Source organism: Podarcis filfolensis (assembly GCF_964270895.1).
Source record: "Podarcis filfolensis genome assembly, chromosome: 5".
Classification (NCBI taxonomy): domain Eukaryota; kingdom Metazoa; phylum Chordata; class Lepidosauria; order Squamata; family Lacertidae; genus Podarcis; species Podarcis filfolensis.
The window spans coordinates 95,496,816-95,514,383 of NC_139608.1; the positions used below are offsets into that span (position 1 = coordinate 95,496,816).

The 17,568-nt window shown below is 43.4% G+C and overlaps 1 protein-coding gene across 2 annotated transcripts in view; it reads left to right on the plus strand.

The window, feature by feature from the left end:
• SEMA3E (semaphorin 3E) overlaps positions 1–17,568 on the plus strand; it is a 162,644-nt gene that overhangs the window by 133,453 nt on the left and 11,623 nt on the right. For both annotated transcript variants that reach the window (XM_083615600.1, XM_083615601.1), the window contains exons 7-14: positions 1,277–1,419; positions 3,656–3,770; positions 4,643–4,712; positions 5,518–5,662; positions 10,406–10,628; positions 12,634–12,725; positions 14,674–14,715; positions 16,445–16,611. In XM_083615600.1, the coding sequence (XP_083471726.1) occupies positions 1,277–1,419; positions 3,656–3,770; positions 4,643–4,712; positions 5,518–5,662; positions 10,406–10,628; positions 12,634–12,725; positions 14,674–14,715; positions 16,445–16,611 (997 nt within the window). The remainder of the gene's footprint in view (positions 1–1,276; positions 1,420–3,655; positions 3,771–4,642; positions 4,713–5,517; positions 5,663–10,405; positions 10,629–12,633; positions 12,726–14,673; positions 14,716–16,444; positions 16,612–17,568) is intronic.

Below are 17,568 nucleotides of genomic sequence, written 5' to 3' on the forward strand. Positions count from 1 at the left end.
TGATTTAGAGCAGGATATACTGGGAAATTAACTGGGGGTAAATAAATTGAAGAGGAACAGATTTGGGGTGATTTAGAGTAGGATGGAAATTGACAATTTGTCTGGAGTGATTTGAGTGGGAAATTGTTTGGCCTGCCCTCTGTGGAACTGAAGTTTTTAATTTCTTTCTCTTCATATACATTTGGAGATGCAAATATTACTAAAACTTGTGTTTTTGTGCATTTTTGAAGTACCTCCCAGTGCCCCACTTTGTGGCCACATTTAATTTGGAATTTGGAAGATGCTGGTAAATGCTTCCCTCTTTCTGGTCCCTTTATCTCGCTCCAAAAAGCAGAGAGAATCTCATTGTGGGCTTACCTGCTCACCACTTAAGGCCCCCCGTAGCAATCTATCATGAGCTGCACGGTCAATGCTAATGTGCCAGCATCCTGTGTATGATGTATAGGCCACATTATGGCCAGTCCACATCATTTGTACTCCTTCTAAAATTATTAACCTCAAGCAGCCCTTGCAAATTCATCACCGCAGTTGAAGGCGCAATGACTGCATTGCCCTGCAGCAGTTTGGCAAGCTTAGATCTGCAGTCCTGTTATTTCATTGAGATAAAACACTTGCTGACGTGTGCCTGAATTCGCTCAGTTCCAAGTGTGCGAACCCAGGTCTGTCAGCTTGAATGGGAAGACTTCCTGTTCCCTTTCCCAACTGTGATCCGGAGTCTGTCCATTTAGTTCCTAATGATACACATCAAGAGACTAGAAATGAAGGCACTCTGATTTTCGGGATCTCAAAATGTTCCTGGATTGTGACCTATAACCCCCCTCCCCAAGCGAGCCAGTGTGGTGTAGTGGTTAAGAGTGGTGGACTCGTAATCTGGGGAACCGGGTTCGATTCCCCGCTCCTCCACATGCAGCTGCTGGGTGACCTTGGGCCAGTCACATTTCTTTGAAATCTCTCAGCCCCACTCACCTCACAGAGTGTTTGTTGTGGGGGAGGAAGGGAAAGGAGAATGCTAGCCGCTTTGAGACTCCTTCGGGTAATGATAAAGTGGGATATCAAATCCAAAACTCAAGCCATAGATAGCTCAGTGCTCATGTCTGCCTTGGGCCAGTCCATAATATCTGGAATAAAAAGTGTGCTATCTGGTTGCACTTATACATGTTTTTATATATGCATGATTACCAGTGTTTTTCTAAAATAAATTTGATTCATCCCTTTTTCCTTTTGCTTTTTTGGTATCTCTTCTCTCCCCCTCCCCTTTTCTTTGGTTTTTTTAAAGAACCAAAATTTGTAAGTTCCTTCATGATTCCTGACAATGAAGACCGGGAAGATAACAAGGTGTACTTCTTCTTTACTGAGAAAGCGTTAGAGGCTGAGACAGGTGCTCACGCCATCTACTCCAGAGTCGGAAGAATGTGTGCCGTAAGAAACCTTTTATGATAAAACTTCTGCTTACAGTGTGTTCCTTCTTTTTGCTCTGGAGTTTAGATGCTTTGGGTTTGGGAAAGCTAAAAGTAAAAAATATATGTATTTAAAAAAACAAGAACATCCAAGACTGAATTCTGACTTTCTTCCTGGCTCCATATTAAAGAGCCCCTTGTCCACAGACAGGGTGGGAGATGGTTGTGACCACCCACCTAACTGTGGTTCTGGCATAGCTCAGCAATGAGCTGCATCTGTAGAGTTCATTCCCTACTGAGTGGCATAAAGTAAAACTTGAGGAGAAACATAAAAGGGATCAAGAGAAACGGGTATGGAAAGAAAACAGTCACTTGAGTGGCAGGCCGCATGCAAAATTTTGGTCTGCGCCTTATCTTGTGTGTGTGTATGTTTTCCTAAATTTAACTCAGAGCTTCTGTTGAGGGAAAATAAAATTACAAAAGCTCAGCATTAAGCCCAATAGAAGAAACCAAAAGAGCTTTGCATGCTTTGGAGATCCCACCACCACCACCACACCTGATCTTAATCATGTTTTCTTAGTGGAGAGTCCAATTTATTTCAGCGCAACTTGCTTTTACATAAATGTGCTTGGGGTTGCAGCTTCCCAGCCTTGTCCTGCGCATGTTTACTCAAATGCAAGTGCCACTGCAAATGAATGATACTTCCTTCTCAATGAATGTCCGTAGGATTGCAAAAGAAGGTTTGGTTAAACAGTGGGAAATACCTCTATGTAAATATGCACAGAATCTCATAAATGTCACTTTTCTAACTGCAAAAAAAAAAAAAAGATAAGAACAAGGAGGGAAAATTCCCTCAGAAAGTTTGGCATACGAACCACTAGTTGGAATGTCGTATAATCTCTGCATGAACATATTGGGAACATTCAATAAGCAGAATAATAATAATAATAATAATAATAATAATAATAATAATAATAATATATTATTTATACCCTGCCCATCTGGCTGGGTTTCTCCAGCCACTCTGGGCGGCTTCCAACTGAATATTAAAAACAATACAGCATCAGACATTAAAAACTTCCCTAAACAGGGCCGCCTTCGGTTGTCTTTTAAAAGTAAAATAGTTGTTTATTGCCTTGGCATCTGCTGGGAGGGCATTCCACAGGGCAGGCGCCACTACCGAGAAGGCCCTCTGCCTGGTTCCCTGTAACCTCACTTCTCACAGTGAGGGAACCACCAGAAGGCCCTTGGCGCTGGATCTCAGTGTCCAGGCTGAATGATGGGGGTGGATAACTTCCCCACAGGTTTTGTGTCAGCATATCAACATGGACGCTCAATAAATAGCCAGTCTAGAAGCTCAACCATTCATTCAACACTATATTAACGTTAAAAATTAAATTTAAAAAAATCACAAGACCTGTCACAGAATAGGGCAAGTCAGCACCATTCATAGCCAGCTTTCAATGCAGATTTGCAGAACAGGCATGATTTTATAGCTCGGCCCTGGGGAGAGAGGGAAATGTTTCTTTGCACCCTTAGGAAAGGAGGGTAATTAGTAACTGTAGTCATTATATACAAGATTTTTTACTTTAGGATTACAGCACCCAGACCATCTGCCTCAGAATGAGTTCCATAAAGTAACTCGAGTCTGAAATAAACAAATGTGAGGGTCATTATTTCTTAATCTCACTGAACTAATGCTAAGGGTGATTAATAAAACAAAGAATTTAACTGGCTAGCATATTTGCTTCACGGATGTGCCAAAATTGAGTAATCGGAAAGGGATTAATAATATCTAGACAGTTAAAACTTGTTATTGGCATGGTTTTCATTAAAAAATTCTTACCAAACTATAGCTTTTAATGAGTGCTTTGATAGTTTAGATAAAATGTAGACTCTGGAGTAATAATGTAAGCTATATAAAAAGCAAAGGAGGTCACTGTAGGACATAAGAAAAAAAGGGGGTGTATTCGCTATAGGGAAAGATCTTTATTAGGACCAACCAAAAAATCACAAAATACTGAGCAGGTTTTGAGATTCTCCAGAACTCTTCATCATGTTGGATACTATGCAAAGCAAGTGAGGGAAGAAAAAAGGCTGCCTTGGTGTTAAAGCCATAAAGTCTTCATACACACTGGAAGTGTCAAATCTACTCGTAGCAGCAAAGTTGTGATCCAAAATTTCCCCTCCGATAGCAGGAGAACACAACACGTCTAACCTGTCCCTGTGTTTGTCTTCTCTTGTTCCGTCCTCTCCAGAATGACATGGGTGGACAACGGATGCTGGTGAATAAATGGACCACTTTCCTCAAAACCAGGTTGATCTGCTCTGTGCCAGGAATGAATGGAATCGACACACATTTTGATGAGCTAGGTGAGCTTCCTGCTTCTGCGTAGGTGGAAGACACAGCCCATTGTAAACTCATGCAGATTCACAGCTGTGCGTAATTGACTGGTATCACTAATCTTATGCTAAGTTCCTATGAACTTAGGGACTTTGAGCATCATGATGAAACATGGTTTATCGTGTTGAGAATGAGTCAAAATTTGCATTGGCCTTTTATGCTTCACACCAACCCTTTCCTCCTCTGGCACAGCCATGAGGAAAACAGATTCTTTCCTTCTATTTTTTAAAAAAATTAACTATTGGTTTATTACACTTATATGCCACCTTTTCCTCAAGGTGCTGTGACTGGCTGTCCTCTTCTCTCTGTGAGGTACGGCAGCCTGACTGAGGGATATTGACTGGTCCAAGGTCACCTAGTGAGCTTCATGGCTGAGTGGGGATTTGAACCCTGGCCAGGGGGTTGGACTCGATGGCCCTTGTGGTCTCTTCCAACTCTATGATTCATAGTGCGCACCTTGATGTTTCATCCAGACCCAGGAACTTGTGGCTAATCTTAACTATAGTTTTTTTGAAACCATTGATCGTAAAGTTGACTGCTACAACAAAACGTCTGGTGTAGCGCTAAATTGTGGACAATCACAAACAGAAGCAAAACCTTCTCAACTTGTCCTCACATTCATATCAGGAGAGAAGAGGGAAGACACATGGCAGCTTGTTCTGGTTGTGTTCAATTGTGATTTGCCATGACATCCATAATGGCCCTGTGTGTCAGTGGTGATGAGACAGAAATAAGAATGTAAACCTATTCATTTACTAGGTTTTATAAGCAGTCACTAAGACTACTTTCTTCCATAAATGGTTTATTCATACTTAACCAGCAACATGCCTCCACTTTGCAGAGGACGTCTTTTTGCTCCACACTCGGGATAACAAAAACCCCGTGATATTCGGACTCTTCAACACTACAAGGTAAGCAATTGTGATGTAGCCCCCCTAGATGGAAGATGGATACATTTTGAGGAACCTGCTTTATGGTGAATGTGAAAACACCGTATGCCATATTAGCAAATGAGAGGGTCTGGTTAGATATATTTTCTGAGGTGTCAATCGACATAGTGGACTGGGACTTGGACATAGAATAGAAAGTATTTATTTAGCAACTGCCCTTCATCAACTGATCACAGGGTGGGCTACAATATTTCAATAAAACAAGCACAAAAATGCAACCATTGTGATTGCATTTGTAACATACGATACAATTTAAGAACCCGTTTCTTCAGGTTTTTTACCCATAATACCATGATAGCAGCAGACCAAATCAATAGTAATACCCAGGCCCAAGTACAAGAGTATCCCAATGGCCTGGGTGAATAAGTACCTCTCAAGTTGGCAATGAAAACTCAACATTGAAATGTTGGGTGCATCTTCAAGGAAAGGGACTCCACCACAGAGAAGGTCCCAAGAGATAGCACTCATTGGAGAGATCATTGCAGATCTTAACATCCAGACTGACAAATACTGGAAGAGACGCCACTTCAAATATTTGTTCAGACCTTTATATGTCAGCATATAAATGGGTCCAGAAGCATATCAGTTGCCAATGACATTCTTGGACAATTGGTGTGTTATGGTCGGTACACCCTGCACAGCCCTCTAGTGACACACTGTGCCAGCTGCAGCTTCTGCACTGCCGTGAAGGAAAGTCCTATGTAAAGTGTATTGCAGTAATCTGAACATGAGGTTACCAGAGTCTTTCTTGATTTTTGTTTTGCAGCAACATATTCCGAGGATATGCTATATGTGTCTATCACATGGCTAGCATCCGGGCAGCTTTCAATGGACCATATGCTCATAAAGAGGGACCTGAATATCACTGGTCTGTGTATGAAGGGAAAGTGCCATATCCAAGGCCTGGATCAGTAAGTGAGAGAGGTTCCTCTCCATCCCCCAAATGTCATAAAATAGAGTACCGTTGAAACAAAAAACAGACAAATCTTGTAGATAAGAACTGAAGTTGCCGGGGCAGTTGGTCGGTTTAGGGCCCATTAACACACCTCTGACTTCAATAATAATAATACCTTTATTGTCAATGTACAAGCTGTGTATGATGAAATTAACTGAGCCCCCCAAAACATTCAATCTCATTGCACTCTGTGTGCTTGTCGCACAACACACCAACCCCGAAAGTCAGTTGCACTATATTATTTTCCGTTCAGCAGCCTAACAGCCCACAGATAGAAACTGTTTTTTAGCCTGTTGGTACGACTGATTATACTTCTATATCTCCTGCCCGAGGGTAGAAGATTAAAGAGGTGCTGGCCGGGGTGTGAATCGTCCCTGAGAATTTTTCTCGCTCTCCTAAGGCAACAATCCCTTGCGATGTCATATAGCGGGCTCAGGGGACAGCCCGTGATATCATGTGCTGTGTTCACCACCCTCTGTAAAGACTTTCTGTCCGTGGCTGTCAAGCCAATGTACCACACTGTGATACAATATGAGAGGACACTTTCTATTGTGGACCAGTAGAAGGAGGTCATCAATTGTTGTTTAATGTTGTTCTTTCACAAGACGCTGAAAAAATGAGTCTCTGTTGGGGCTTCCTAACCACCTGAGTTCTATTGTTTTTCCAAGTGAGGTCTTCACTAAGGTAAACTCCCGGGTATTTAAAAGAAGAAACTCTCTCCACACAACCCCCCGATATACAACAGGCTAATTCCCCTCTCTTCCTCCAAAAGTCCAACACCATCTCCTTTGTCTTGCTAATATTTAGGTGCAAGTTATTCTCTAAGCACCATGTAGATACTTTTTGAACCTCCTCCCTGTACGCTGATTCATCTCCACGTGTATTTAGACCCATTGTGGTAGTATCATCTGCAAACTTAATAATTACAGTGGATGGATCAGATGAAATACAGTCATATGTATACAACGAGTACAGGTAGGGACTCAGCACACATCCCTGCGAGGTGCCAGTGCTGAGCTTCAGGGAGGTAGATGTAACAGGCCCAATCCTTACTGTTTGTGTCCAATCCCTCAGAAAGTCTTTAATCCTGTCACAGATGGTAGAAGAAGGGTCTAGTGCCATCAGCTTTTTGATAAGAATGTCCGGAAGGATGGCATTAAAAGCCGAGCTATGATCAATAAACAACATTCTAACATAATTCCCCAGTCTCTCCAGATGACTCGCTGTAAGGTGAGTCATCCCTCTTTGCTTTCCCCCATATGAACAAAGGGCTGCCATTCATTGCACTTGGAGCTTGCTTCTGGAGGGGGCAAAACCTGCTCCATATCAGTGGGACTCCTGCTGGTAGAGATCCTAGGTGAGATATGCCCTTTCCCTGGCCCAGAAAGGAAGGTCCATAAGCAGAAGCCAGTTTCTCCGCATGTAGCTAGAGCAGAGGTCCCTCCACGCTCTGCCCTGCCTCTGTTCTAACCTGGCATGGTGTTTGATATGGAGGGGCCTGTCAGAGCTCCTAGATGTTGTGGGTGACTAGGGCTTGGCTGAGATGGGGGACATCTACATGGGGCTCTCTCCCTTTCTATCATGACACTGGGTGTAGTTAAGGGAATTCTTGGCTGCAAACCTGGAAGTGGAAACAGGACATAAAATACTTTGACTTAGGAAAGGATGACTGCACACTCCTTAACTTACTTATTTTGGCCGCGTTCCTCTGGCAGTTAAAATTCCACTGCAGCAACTGCCTTCTCAGTCAGAACACCTCTCCTTTGAGTAAGCAGAGACTTGGTGCAAATGAACAGGGGGAAATGGTATTTGTGCCACTGGATCAGTGGCATGCAATGATTTTTTTTGTAGGGGAACAGTTAGGGCCGGAGGTGCCAGGTTGTGAGGGTGATATGGGGGGAGCAACATCGTGTGTGGGGGCATCACACCTCCCTCCCTAAACCGGGCAAAAGCTTCCCAGGCTTTGGGAAGGAGGGTGCAGGCTTCTGACAGAATGCTAGATCCCTGCTGCCTGCTTCCCAAAGACAGGAGTGCTTTGGGGAGGAGATGGGAGGGCTCTTGGAGCCCATTGGAGCATCGCGCCTGCCTCCCTAAGCCAGGCAGAAGCTTCTTGAGCTTTGCGAAGAAGGCACCAGGCTTTGATACTTTAATACTCTAATTTACTGGGAACATTTAGGGGACTAGCCTGTCCCCCTTTAGTCCAGTGACCGCACAGCACTGCACTGGATCTTAAACATTGATTCATTCTAAGGCAAATCCCTGCTAGAGCTTCGCAGAGCCTCCCCTGTTGCTGTTGGCATCTCTCTAAACAGTCGGCTTAATTGCTTAATGCCCAGCATGGCGCTTTCAAATGCAGCACTACAAAGCAACCCCAAAGAATAATAAAACCCCTGCCCAAAATGTGCCGATGGCCTAAGTTAGCCTTGAAGCGATTTACACATATTTTTTTCAAACATTTTGTTTTAAATCCATCTAAATGATACATTCTCAAATCTTGCTCAAGCTGGAACTTTTCAACAGGATTTGGCATTTCTGTTTCATTTGCAACCAGACGTCCGAGCTCCTGCTTGAAAGCCACATGTGACGCCTTTTATGATGAAAATCCCACTGCTGGCTGATTAGAAAATGCACTTCAAAACCGAGGCTGAGCAAATACGTCAGGGCATAGCCAAGACCCAGGGAAAAGAAAATAAACACTGCCCCATTTGACAAGTGCAGGAGTTTATTAGAGTCAATTACAGCCCCTGCCGCAAGTTGAGACTGAATGTTTCCAGTAAACATAAAGAGTATTTTATTTCACTTTATTGATTGAAAATCCAATTTAAATAGGGAGAGCCTGCTACTGTGGCTGGGCTTGAACCATCTCTTAAAACCACACTGTTTTCAACAGCCATGTAGGAAATAAATGATTACTGAAATATTTCTAGCAAAAACCTTAAATGGTTCTAATTAAAGTGCACAAGGTAACTTTTGAACAGAAGACTCTATAAGGAGCTACTTCTATCGAGTAATTTAAAGCTTCCTTTTCAGGATAAAAACGTGCCTATTTTAGTACAGTTAGTGAACTTAAACTTGTGACAGCAACTCCTCTTGCCCCTGACTCTTGAACATGCTGGCTGGTGCTGATGGGAGTTGGGATTCCAACAGTGTCTGGGGGTCGACAGCTTCCTCTGCCTTAGAAGCAAACATCAAATTGCTGATGTATAATCTTCTACTTTCCTGATGTGCAGAAAGGAGTTCCATAGCAGTACCCCTCTCTTGCAGGACAAAATGTTGGCATGCATGGCTGGGGCTGAATCCTACCCCCTGGTTGTATTTTATAAGATGTTTAGGGTGAGGATAGAAACACTGGCATGTGCTATAGCTCTGAGGGGTGCTCACTCAGCACATCTGTCTTTTGCAAGGCTATGGGTGTAAATCAAAGGAAATTAAGCTAGGGATTGGAATCAAATATTGCTGACCGATTCTTTTCTTTAAAAAAAACCACAGCATTAGCATTTGCATGTTTGAAGAAATGGAACACTTAACATCTTTTTTTTTCTATCAGACCGATATAATTTATTGGTGCACGGCACCCCGATCTCCGAGCTCTGCGAGATTCCAAGCACTTATTAAGGATTCAGGTTTCCTTTGGAAATGAGGCACTGTGGAGACTGTGGTGCCTTTATGATATATGGTTTATTTGCACACATACCTGAGCCTAGGATAGAGGGGTTCCCAGCATTACACTCCAAGAGGGTCTGACTTCTGCCATGGCCACAGCAGCCTTGGATTCAAAAAGACTCCAGATGTGGCTCAACCTCTCTCCAGCTTGCCGCATTTTTACAGACTGCAACTATTTTCCTCCAGCCCACATCATCCCCAATGGCAATCCTAAACTCTCCACTCTGCTTTGTCTCTGTGAACCATCCCAGAGCTCGGGGAGGGGCTCAACCCATTTGCCAGCTGGCACAGAGTCTTTAGTTTGCCAATGGTCCATCTTTGCCTTTGTTAATGGCCCATCCCCCAGGCGATCTCCTGAACACACGAAGCTGAGTCCAGCTATTCAGAGTCTGACCTCCAGTTTAACTCTCCAAGCATTCATTAAATTCTAACACCTATGAGGCCCAGGGATTTAAGGGAGCCTTTCACCCACAAACCCTGGCACCACAACTCTTAACAATATTGTTTTAAATCTGTCCCATCAACTATTGTACACTTTTTGGAGAAGAGATGTTTAGAAAGCCATTTGAGAGACAGACTGCTAGAGAAGTTACATTTCAAGGGAAAGTCGTTGAAACGCATCATTGCTCTCCACAGGTCGGAACAAATCCCTCAATCTTCAAGTTCTGTAGCTGCTTTGTTGTCTACATTTTTCCCCCAGCTTTGGCATTATCCAACTTCCAAAGTGATCACAAGTTCACAGTTGCAACTTTCTATCCACTCCTTTTTAAAAAACCTAGAAATCTAATCTATTCCATGTATTTTCTCAAACTGCAATGCTTACTGCAAAATATATCATTTGATCTTAGCCAGAATCTGGATGCTGTGCAGTGCATGTGAGTCCCAATCTGTCCAGTGATGCTTGTACCTTAGTAAATGTGTATACGGGAGCAGCCTTAATCTTACAAAATAAAGCAGGACCCACCTTTTACTAGCTCCATGTTCTTCCATGGACGGCTATCAGCATCATAACTGTAATCTACTTTGTGTTTCCTAGTGTGCCAGCAAAGTGAATGGAGGTATGTACGTGAGCACCAAAGACTATCCGGATGAAGCAATCCGTTTTGCTAGGAGTCACCCACTGATGTATCAGTCGGTTAGGCCTGTTCATAAGAGACCAGTCCTTGTGAAGACGGATGGGAAATACAACCTCAAACAAATAGTCGTAGACAGAGTGGAAGCAGAAGACGGGCAATACGATGTCTTATTTATTGGGACAGGTAAATGAAAAAGAAAGAGAAGGGGTTAAAAGCACCCACTTCCCCTTCTTTTCTTCCCCAACTCAGCTTCCATGAACTTAAGTGAACTCTGAGCAGTCTTCCTTGGCCTAGCTACCTGCAGGCCTGAATTTCTGGCTCCCAGCTGATGCTCACGCTCTGCTTTCTCCCTAGTCAATGTTCACTTCTTGGGATTTTTTGTATTTTGGTTAAAGGAAAAGATATGGTATATTTAAAAAGAGAGAGAGAGAATTCCCTGGATGCCTAAGATCCAGGTTGGGGGGCAAGTACTCTTGGGTGAGAGATTTAAAATCACAAACCTGTGCCCCTCCAGATTTTGTAGTACTATAACTCCTGTGTTACCTGGCCATTGGCCATGCTGCCTTGGGATAGTGGCCATTTGAGTCCCAGAACTTAGGAGGTCCGCATGTTCACCACCCCTGTACTAGGGCATGCATGTCCGTTGCCCAGCAATGAGGCTAGTATTCTTCAGATATCATTCCTTGTGACGGGCAGGGCCACACTTCTGTCATCATGGCCATTGGGCAATTGGCTACTCATTTCACTGCCCTCCTCCAGCCTTGGCTCCTGGGGTCCCTCATGCCAGATGTTCTGGAGGTCTCGATTTAGCTGAGATGTGGCTTCTCCGCTCTGCACTTGAACAAATTGTTGGAAGTTGTGCAGTATGAATTCTGGGCATGATTCCGATTTATTGAGTACTTGCATGCTGTGAGTTGTGAGGGAGTAACTTAGTTTAAACGCTTGTCAGATCACTTTAGTGTCCAATTACTTTAAAACTCAGTCCGCTCTTTGCTGGGGTAGAATTCTTTCATCCTCAGGCCTTTCCTTCCGCAGGAGACTTCTAAATGGGGCCATTTTCTCAGTTTGAAGATTTATTGCTGTGTTTTCTAACTAAAAGTTTTTTAGAAGCGGTGAAGTCTGCTGTCTTCCACAACTCCTTTCTTGTAAAGGGACCTTAGCTGTGATCTTCAAACCACTCTGGTGACATTGTTCCTAAGACTTTTAGGATAATTGCCTGTGTCAAATAATCCTAGAGCTGTATTTTGGGGTTTTATATTTTGATTTTATTCTGTGAACTGCCCTGAGACCTCCGGGTATAGGTCAGTATAATAATAATAATAATAATAATAATAATAATAATAATAATAATACAAGCCTGTTATATGCTGTTGCCATTTTGTTACCATCAATGATACTGGTCAGTCAGGAAGGTCACCAGTTCACATCACAGTTTTGCCACAAATTCAGTTGCATGGCTGTAGCAGAGTTGCCACCTCACATTTTGCATACCCTCCAACATTTTTCTGATGAAAATAGGAACATCCTATTCCATAATAATAAGAAGAAGACAAACTTTACTATTTATAACCCACCCATTTGACTGGGTTGCCACTCTGCTTGGCTTCCAACATATACAAAACATAATAAAACATTAAACATTAAAAAACTTCCCTTCAGATGGCTCGGGAGTTGGATACCTCCATACCCCCAATATTTCTCCAATGAAAATAGGGATGTCCTAAGGAAAAGTGGGACATTCTGGGATCAAATCAGAAAATGGAATGGCTTCTGTAAATCAGGGATGTCCCTGGAAAATAGGGACACTTGGAGGGTCTGCTTTTGTAGGATATTCATGAGTGACCTACATTACAGAGCTGTCAAATGATTTTTCTGAGCTGGGGTAGGAAGAGAAAGTCCCATTTCCACTCAGCCAGAAGCCTTTGGGGTCATATTGGGCCTCTCTCTCTCTCAGCCAAATCTACTTCACAGATGGGAGGAAGAAAACTTTGCCTTTTTCATGTGTCTCTGGCCATTTGTATTTTCATATTTTAGAGTGGGTGAAAAATCATATTCTATTTCCCTTCAGAATTCTTTTGGTCATATTTGTTTGGAAGCATTTTGTACTTTACTGGTGTACAAATAAATATGGTTACCAGTCCCGAGTTCTCAATCTCTCTCTCTCTCTCTCTCTGAAACTCAACTGCAGATAATGGGATTGTACTGAAAGTCATTACAATTTACAACCAGGACACAGAATCGATGGAAGAAGTGATTCTTGAAGAGCTGCAAGTGTTCAAAGTAAGGTATTCTTTTCGGTCTGACTTCATATCCACCAAACCGCAGAGAGTCCTGCACACACATGAGGCTACTTAAAGCTCATTGGGGTAAATAAGTTTTAAGTGCCCTGAATGAGCACAGAATTTCAGCCATAAAGCCTATAAATTAGCCTTTGTATCATCTGCACTGGTAACATTGTACTGGACTGTGTTTCGGTATAAAACTGAAAATCATTCCAACCAAGACATTTTCCCTAGTAGAGTGTATGGACTGTGACTATGAAAACTGCTGAATTTTGCAATGTTTGGGGGGTATGGGGAAGAATTGGGGGAAGCCAATGCAGCTTCTAGGATTGACTTTAACAACTGTCCTGGAGATGATGATGATGGTGGTGGTGGTGGTAATAATAATGTGGTGATGATGATGATGAAAAGGCACACCAAGCTGCAGTGTATTGTTGTAATATATGGTTTCGATTATGGTTTCTGCCTGAGCTCCAACACAAAACTGCCATGTAAATAGCCAAAAACATTTCCTACTTGAGATCATTAGAATTTTGATTCTATGAAAGACACTGGTGGTCTGAGAAAGCTGTCAGTGGCACGGCCTCCATGTTCCTGTGCCTTCTTGTTTCCCACCAGGTGATAATCATCCCAAGGGCAACCCTCACCACTCCTTTGAATCAGTGGCGTAGCGTGGGGGGTGCAGGGGGGCCGGCCGCACCAGGCGCAACATCTGGGGGCGCGCGCTCGCAGCCTCCGGAGTCGCCGAAGAGCCTCGGGCGCAGGCTGTAGCAGAGCCCCATGTCTTGCGGAACCGACGAGCTGTGCGTGCGTCCGGGCTGAAGGTGTCCAGCAGGCAGCGGCTCTCAGCGCTCGCCACGGTCCCCACGCGTCAGACCGCGGAGGGCGCGCCAGGCAGCCCCTCCTCACAGCCCCGCCGCTGCTGCTGCTGCTGGGCCATGTTGCATTTTCCTCGCCTCTCTGCCCTCCTCCTCCGGGCAAGCGGCGTCGTTTGGGCGGCAGCGCCAGCGGCAACTCGCCTCAGTTCACCTGACACGGACCCGCCGCCGCCGCCGTGGCTACCTTACCGTAAATACCCCAGCCCAGGCAGCAGCAAGAAGCTGGCAGCGGCGGCAGGTTAGGGGGCGCAAATTACTTGCCTTGCCCCGGGTGCTGACAACCCACGCTACACCGCTGCTTTGAATGCTTTGTTGCTCTCCTCTTCTGGTTTTCTTTCTTCAGAAATCCATGTCTCTACACCATGCGTCATAATCCCTGTCTCCCAGACAATGAGATGATGATGTCCAGGTTATTATTATACTTTGTGGAACAGAATATTCAGCAACATTGGTAGAGCACCTGTGAATAACTCCAGTGCTTTTCATTCTCTGTCAAAATATAGTTACAAATGCATCAGAACTTGTTAATCACTAAAGCAATATATACACTACTGTGATGTCCACTATGTAGGTAAGACTACTTCTGACCTTCACACACATTTCAGAAACCAGAAATCTGCTATTTTGTCCAAAAAACAGGGAACAACCAGTTGCCAAAAACCTCAGTTCTGAGAACCGCAGCCTGTCAGACTTACCAATAACTGCAACAGAGATGCCAACTGATCCTACGATGTAAGCACAGAGGGATAACTTCTGAATGTACACACTGGACACATTTGACGCCAAATGGAGAACAGTACCACCATCACTTATCTTTAGCAAATGAAGCCTTTCCATCCTCAAAGCTCTGTAACTGCTGCCTTGGCAACAGCACCCTTTCATTTTTATCAGAGCTACTGATGAATGCAGAAGCTTCATAAATAGATAAATAATAAACATTTTGTTAATCATTCTATCTATCTATCTCAACTTCACTGTGTGTGTGTGTGTGTGTGTGTGTGTGTGTGTGTGTGTGTTATCTACAGAGCTGGTCTGTTTCCTAAATAAAAGAAAATTATTTACTTTCAGGTGCCAGCTCCTGTTATATCCATGGAGATTTCTTCCAAAAGGGTGAGTGTTGCTCTGTGTATAAGACTACATGACTCAGGACTGTGATCATGTATACCATGTATAAATGAGAATTCCCACTGAGTTTCATATGAAGCAAAATTCAGAGCGAATTTTGAGAGTCATGCTCTGGCGAAATGACTAAAAGAATTTTTGAAGAAAGTGAAAGGACGTTGGAAGCAAAAATAACTTAGATAAGCAAGATGATTATCTTATAGGTGTTTCACAGATCTCTATAGCCCCATTCTTATTGAGAGGGCAAGCCTGTTGAAGAAAACTGATAAAGATGGAATTACCAGTAAGCCGGACGGGTTTACCTGTCAATAGATTGAGGCAACAGTCTGGAAAAGAGCTGGAGAGGAAGACTCAGAATCCCAGACTAAGATGCAAGGAGTTGTGTGTGTACTCCTCTCCTCATTGTCTGCATTGCAGTATTAGTTCAATATTCCCTGCTCTGGTCTCATTTCAACACCTTTGCAGCCTTTGTGCTAGGCTGGCATGCTCAGGAGCAACCCACGACTCTACAGGAGTTGAGAATCTCCAAAGTGTGGATGCAGAAGATAAACACACCGCATTGTTGGGGTACATAAAAAGTTAGGGTCGCAATGTTGGCCCACAGCACAATGAATAATAATAATAATCCATATTAGGGCAATACCTTTATTAGGCCAACCAAAATGTGCTTAAGGAGGCAATCCTAAATGTAAACATTTTAAAAACCAGCATAATTTCATTAAATAAAATTAGGATCACAGCATCATATTTTTACTGGCATTGATCATTATGGCTGCTGTTGCCGTCTTTCCCCTCACTTCAGAAAGAGGGAGAATGCCTCTGTGTTGATAATAAAATGTCATTGCTACCATGGTGTGACTTAATATGCCATCTAAAATGAGTTTCCATGGAGTGATGCTGGAATTTTGAATATCAAGACATTCTCATGCACTGTTTCCCTATGAAATATTCAGATGTATCCCCCTGCCCCCCACTTGTCTTAAGCTGTTTTAAATGTTGTGTCCCACATCGGCTGCAAAGTAAGCAAGCAGCCATCCTGATTCATGAGAGAAATGGGAACTTGATGAAAATGCAGTAGCTGATAAATGCAACACGGCTCACTGAAGAAACCTGAGGGTTTAAGTGTTTTAAGGCAAAATGGTCAGACTCTGTAGTCTATCTCCCTTAATATATATATCATGGCATCGTATCAAAGCATTTCCGTGGTTCCAGCATACTCTAGCATGGCCACAAAATGGAAATCTCTCTGGGGGGGTCTGAAGATGATATGCTGATGTGCAGGTGACCAAGATGAGCTTAGGCAAGACACCGTTCTGTCAGCCTGAACTGCCCCACCCTGCCCTAGAGAGAGGCCAAAGCCAGCTCCTAAGTTAGGGAAACACAGGAACCAGACCCTCCAAGTACCCCTATTTTCCAGGGACAGTCCCGGATTTACAGAAGCCGTCCTGGCTTCTGATTTGATCCCAGAATGTCCTGCCTTTCCTTAGAAATGTTGGAGGGTGTGCAGGCCCTGTATTGCCTCTTCCCTCTTGTTTTCCTACACCAAAGCTAAGTTACACTTTGAGGGTGTCGTTGCTCCTTCAAGGAGAACAGGTTCCCTAAATAGGCTTTGTTTCTTGGTCCTTTTCCACCATGCTATAGAACTCTGGGGACTGGCTGTTATGGCTCAACAGAAGGAGCTTCCAACATTCTCCTAATATTGGTGCTTTCCTTACAGCAACAAATTTATGTTGGGTCTGAATCCGCCGTTGCACAACTGAAGTTCCACCAGTGTGACATGTATGGAACAGCCTGCGCTGACTGCTGCCTCGCAAGGGATCCTTACTGTGCTTGGGATGGGATCTCTTGTTCCAGATACTACCCAACAGGAACACAGGCAAAGAGGTGGGACTCCTTTCTTGCATGCAAATTCGCATTCTGCAATAGGTTCTCCATACCAGGCTGAGATGGTTCCATTTCTTCCAGAATTAGGAAGTGCCTTTGACAGTTCTCTCTCTTGTTGAAGGTTTGGGCAGAGTTAGCAGAGTTTGGGCAGCCATCCATTAAAAATACACCAGCTCTGGATTCCCAGCATCAAGCAAGGGGTCGGAGTAGATGCCCTACAAGGTCCCTCTGGTACTATGAGTCTGAAATTTACCCCCATCACCCTGCCCGCACTATAGATTTAAAGAAGAATCGTACCACTCTAAACAGCCATGGCTTCCTTACAATTCTCATAGTTGCCTGGGAAGAGGGACCGGCTGTAAAAACACTCTGAGAACTGTAGCCCTGTGAAGGAAGTAGGGGTCTCCTAACAGCTCTCAGCACCCGTAACAAACTACAGTTCCCAGGATTCTTTGGGAGAAGCCATTGCTGCTTACAATGGTATGATACTGCTTTAAACTTATAGTGCAGATGGGGCTTTATTGTACAAGGAAACTGAATTAACTCATCGTAGGCAGTTGTTTATTAGCATAGTGTTTAGAGATGTAAATAAATTTATCAGTGTACAGTGATGTACAGAATGATATTTGATTTTGATTGTTCTTCTATAGTCAGATGTCCTGTACTTCTTTTCACTTGTTTTTAGAACGTATTTCAGGAGATACAATATAGTGAATAATAAATGTTTAAAGGGTGAGAAAGAAAGAAAGAAAGAAAGAAAGAAAGAAAGAAAGAAAGAACAACAACAATGTGCATTGATTCATTTCAACAGTTTCAGGCATTGAACCATGAAGTACGTCTGGCTGTAGAAGAAAGAAACTTACAATCCGATATTCTTCATGGATTGGGAGCAGACATATTAGGAAGCGACTGCTCAGAGCAGATTCAGAGAAATCTGAGTCTACTTTCAAATCTGAA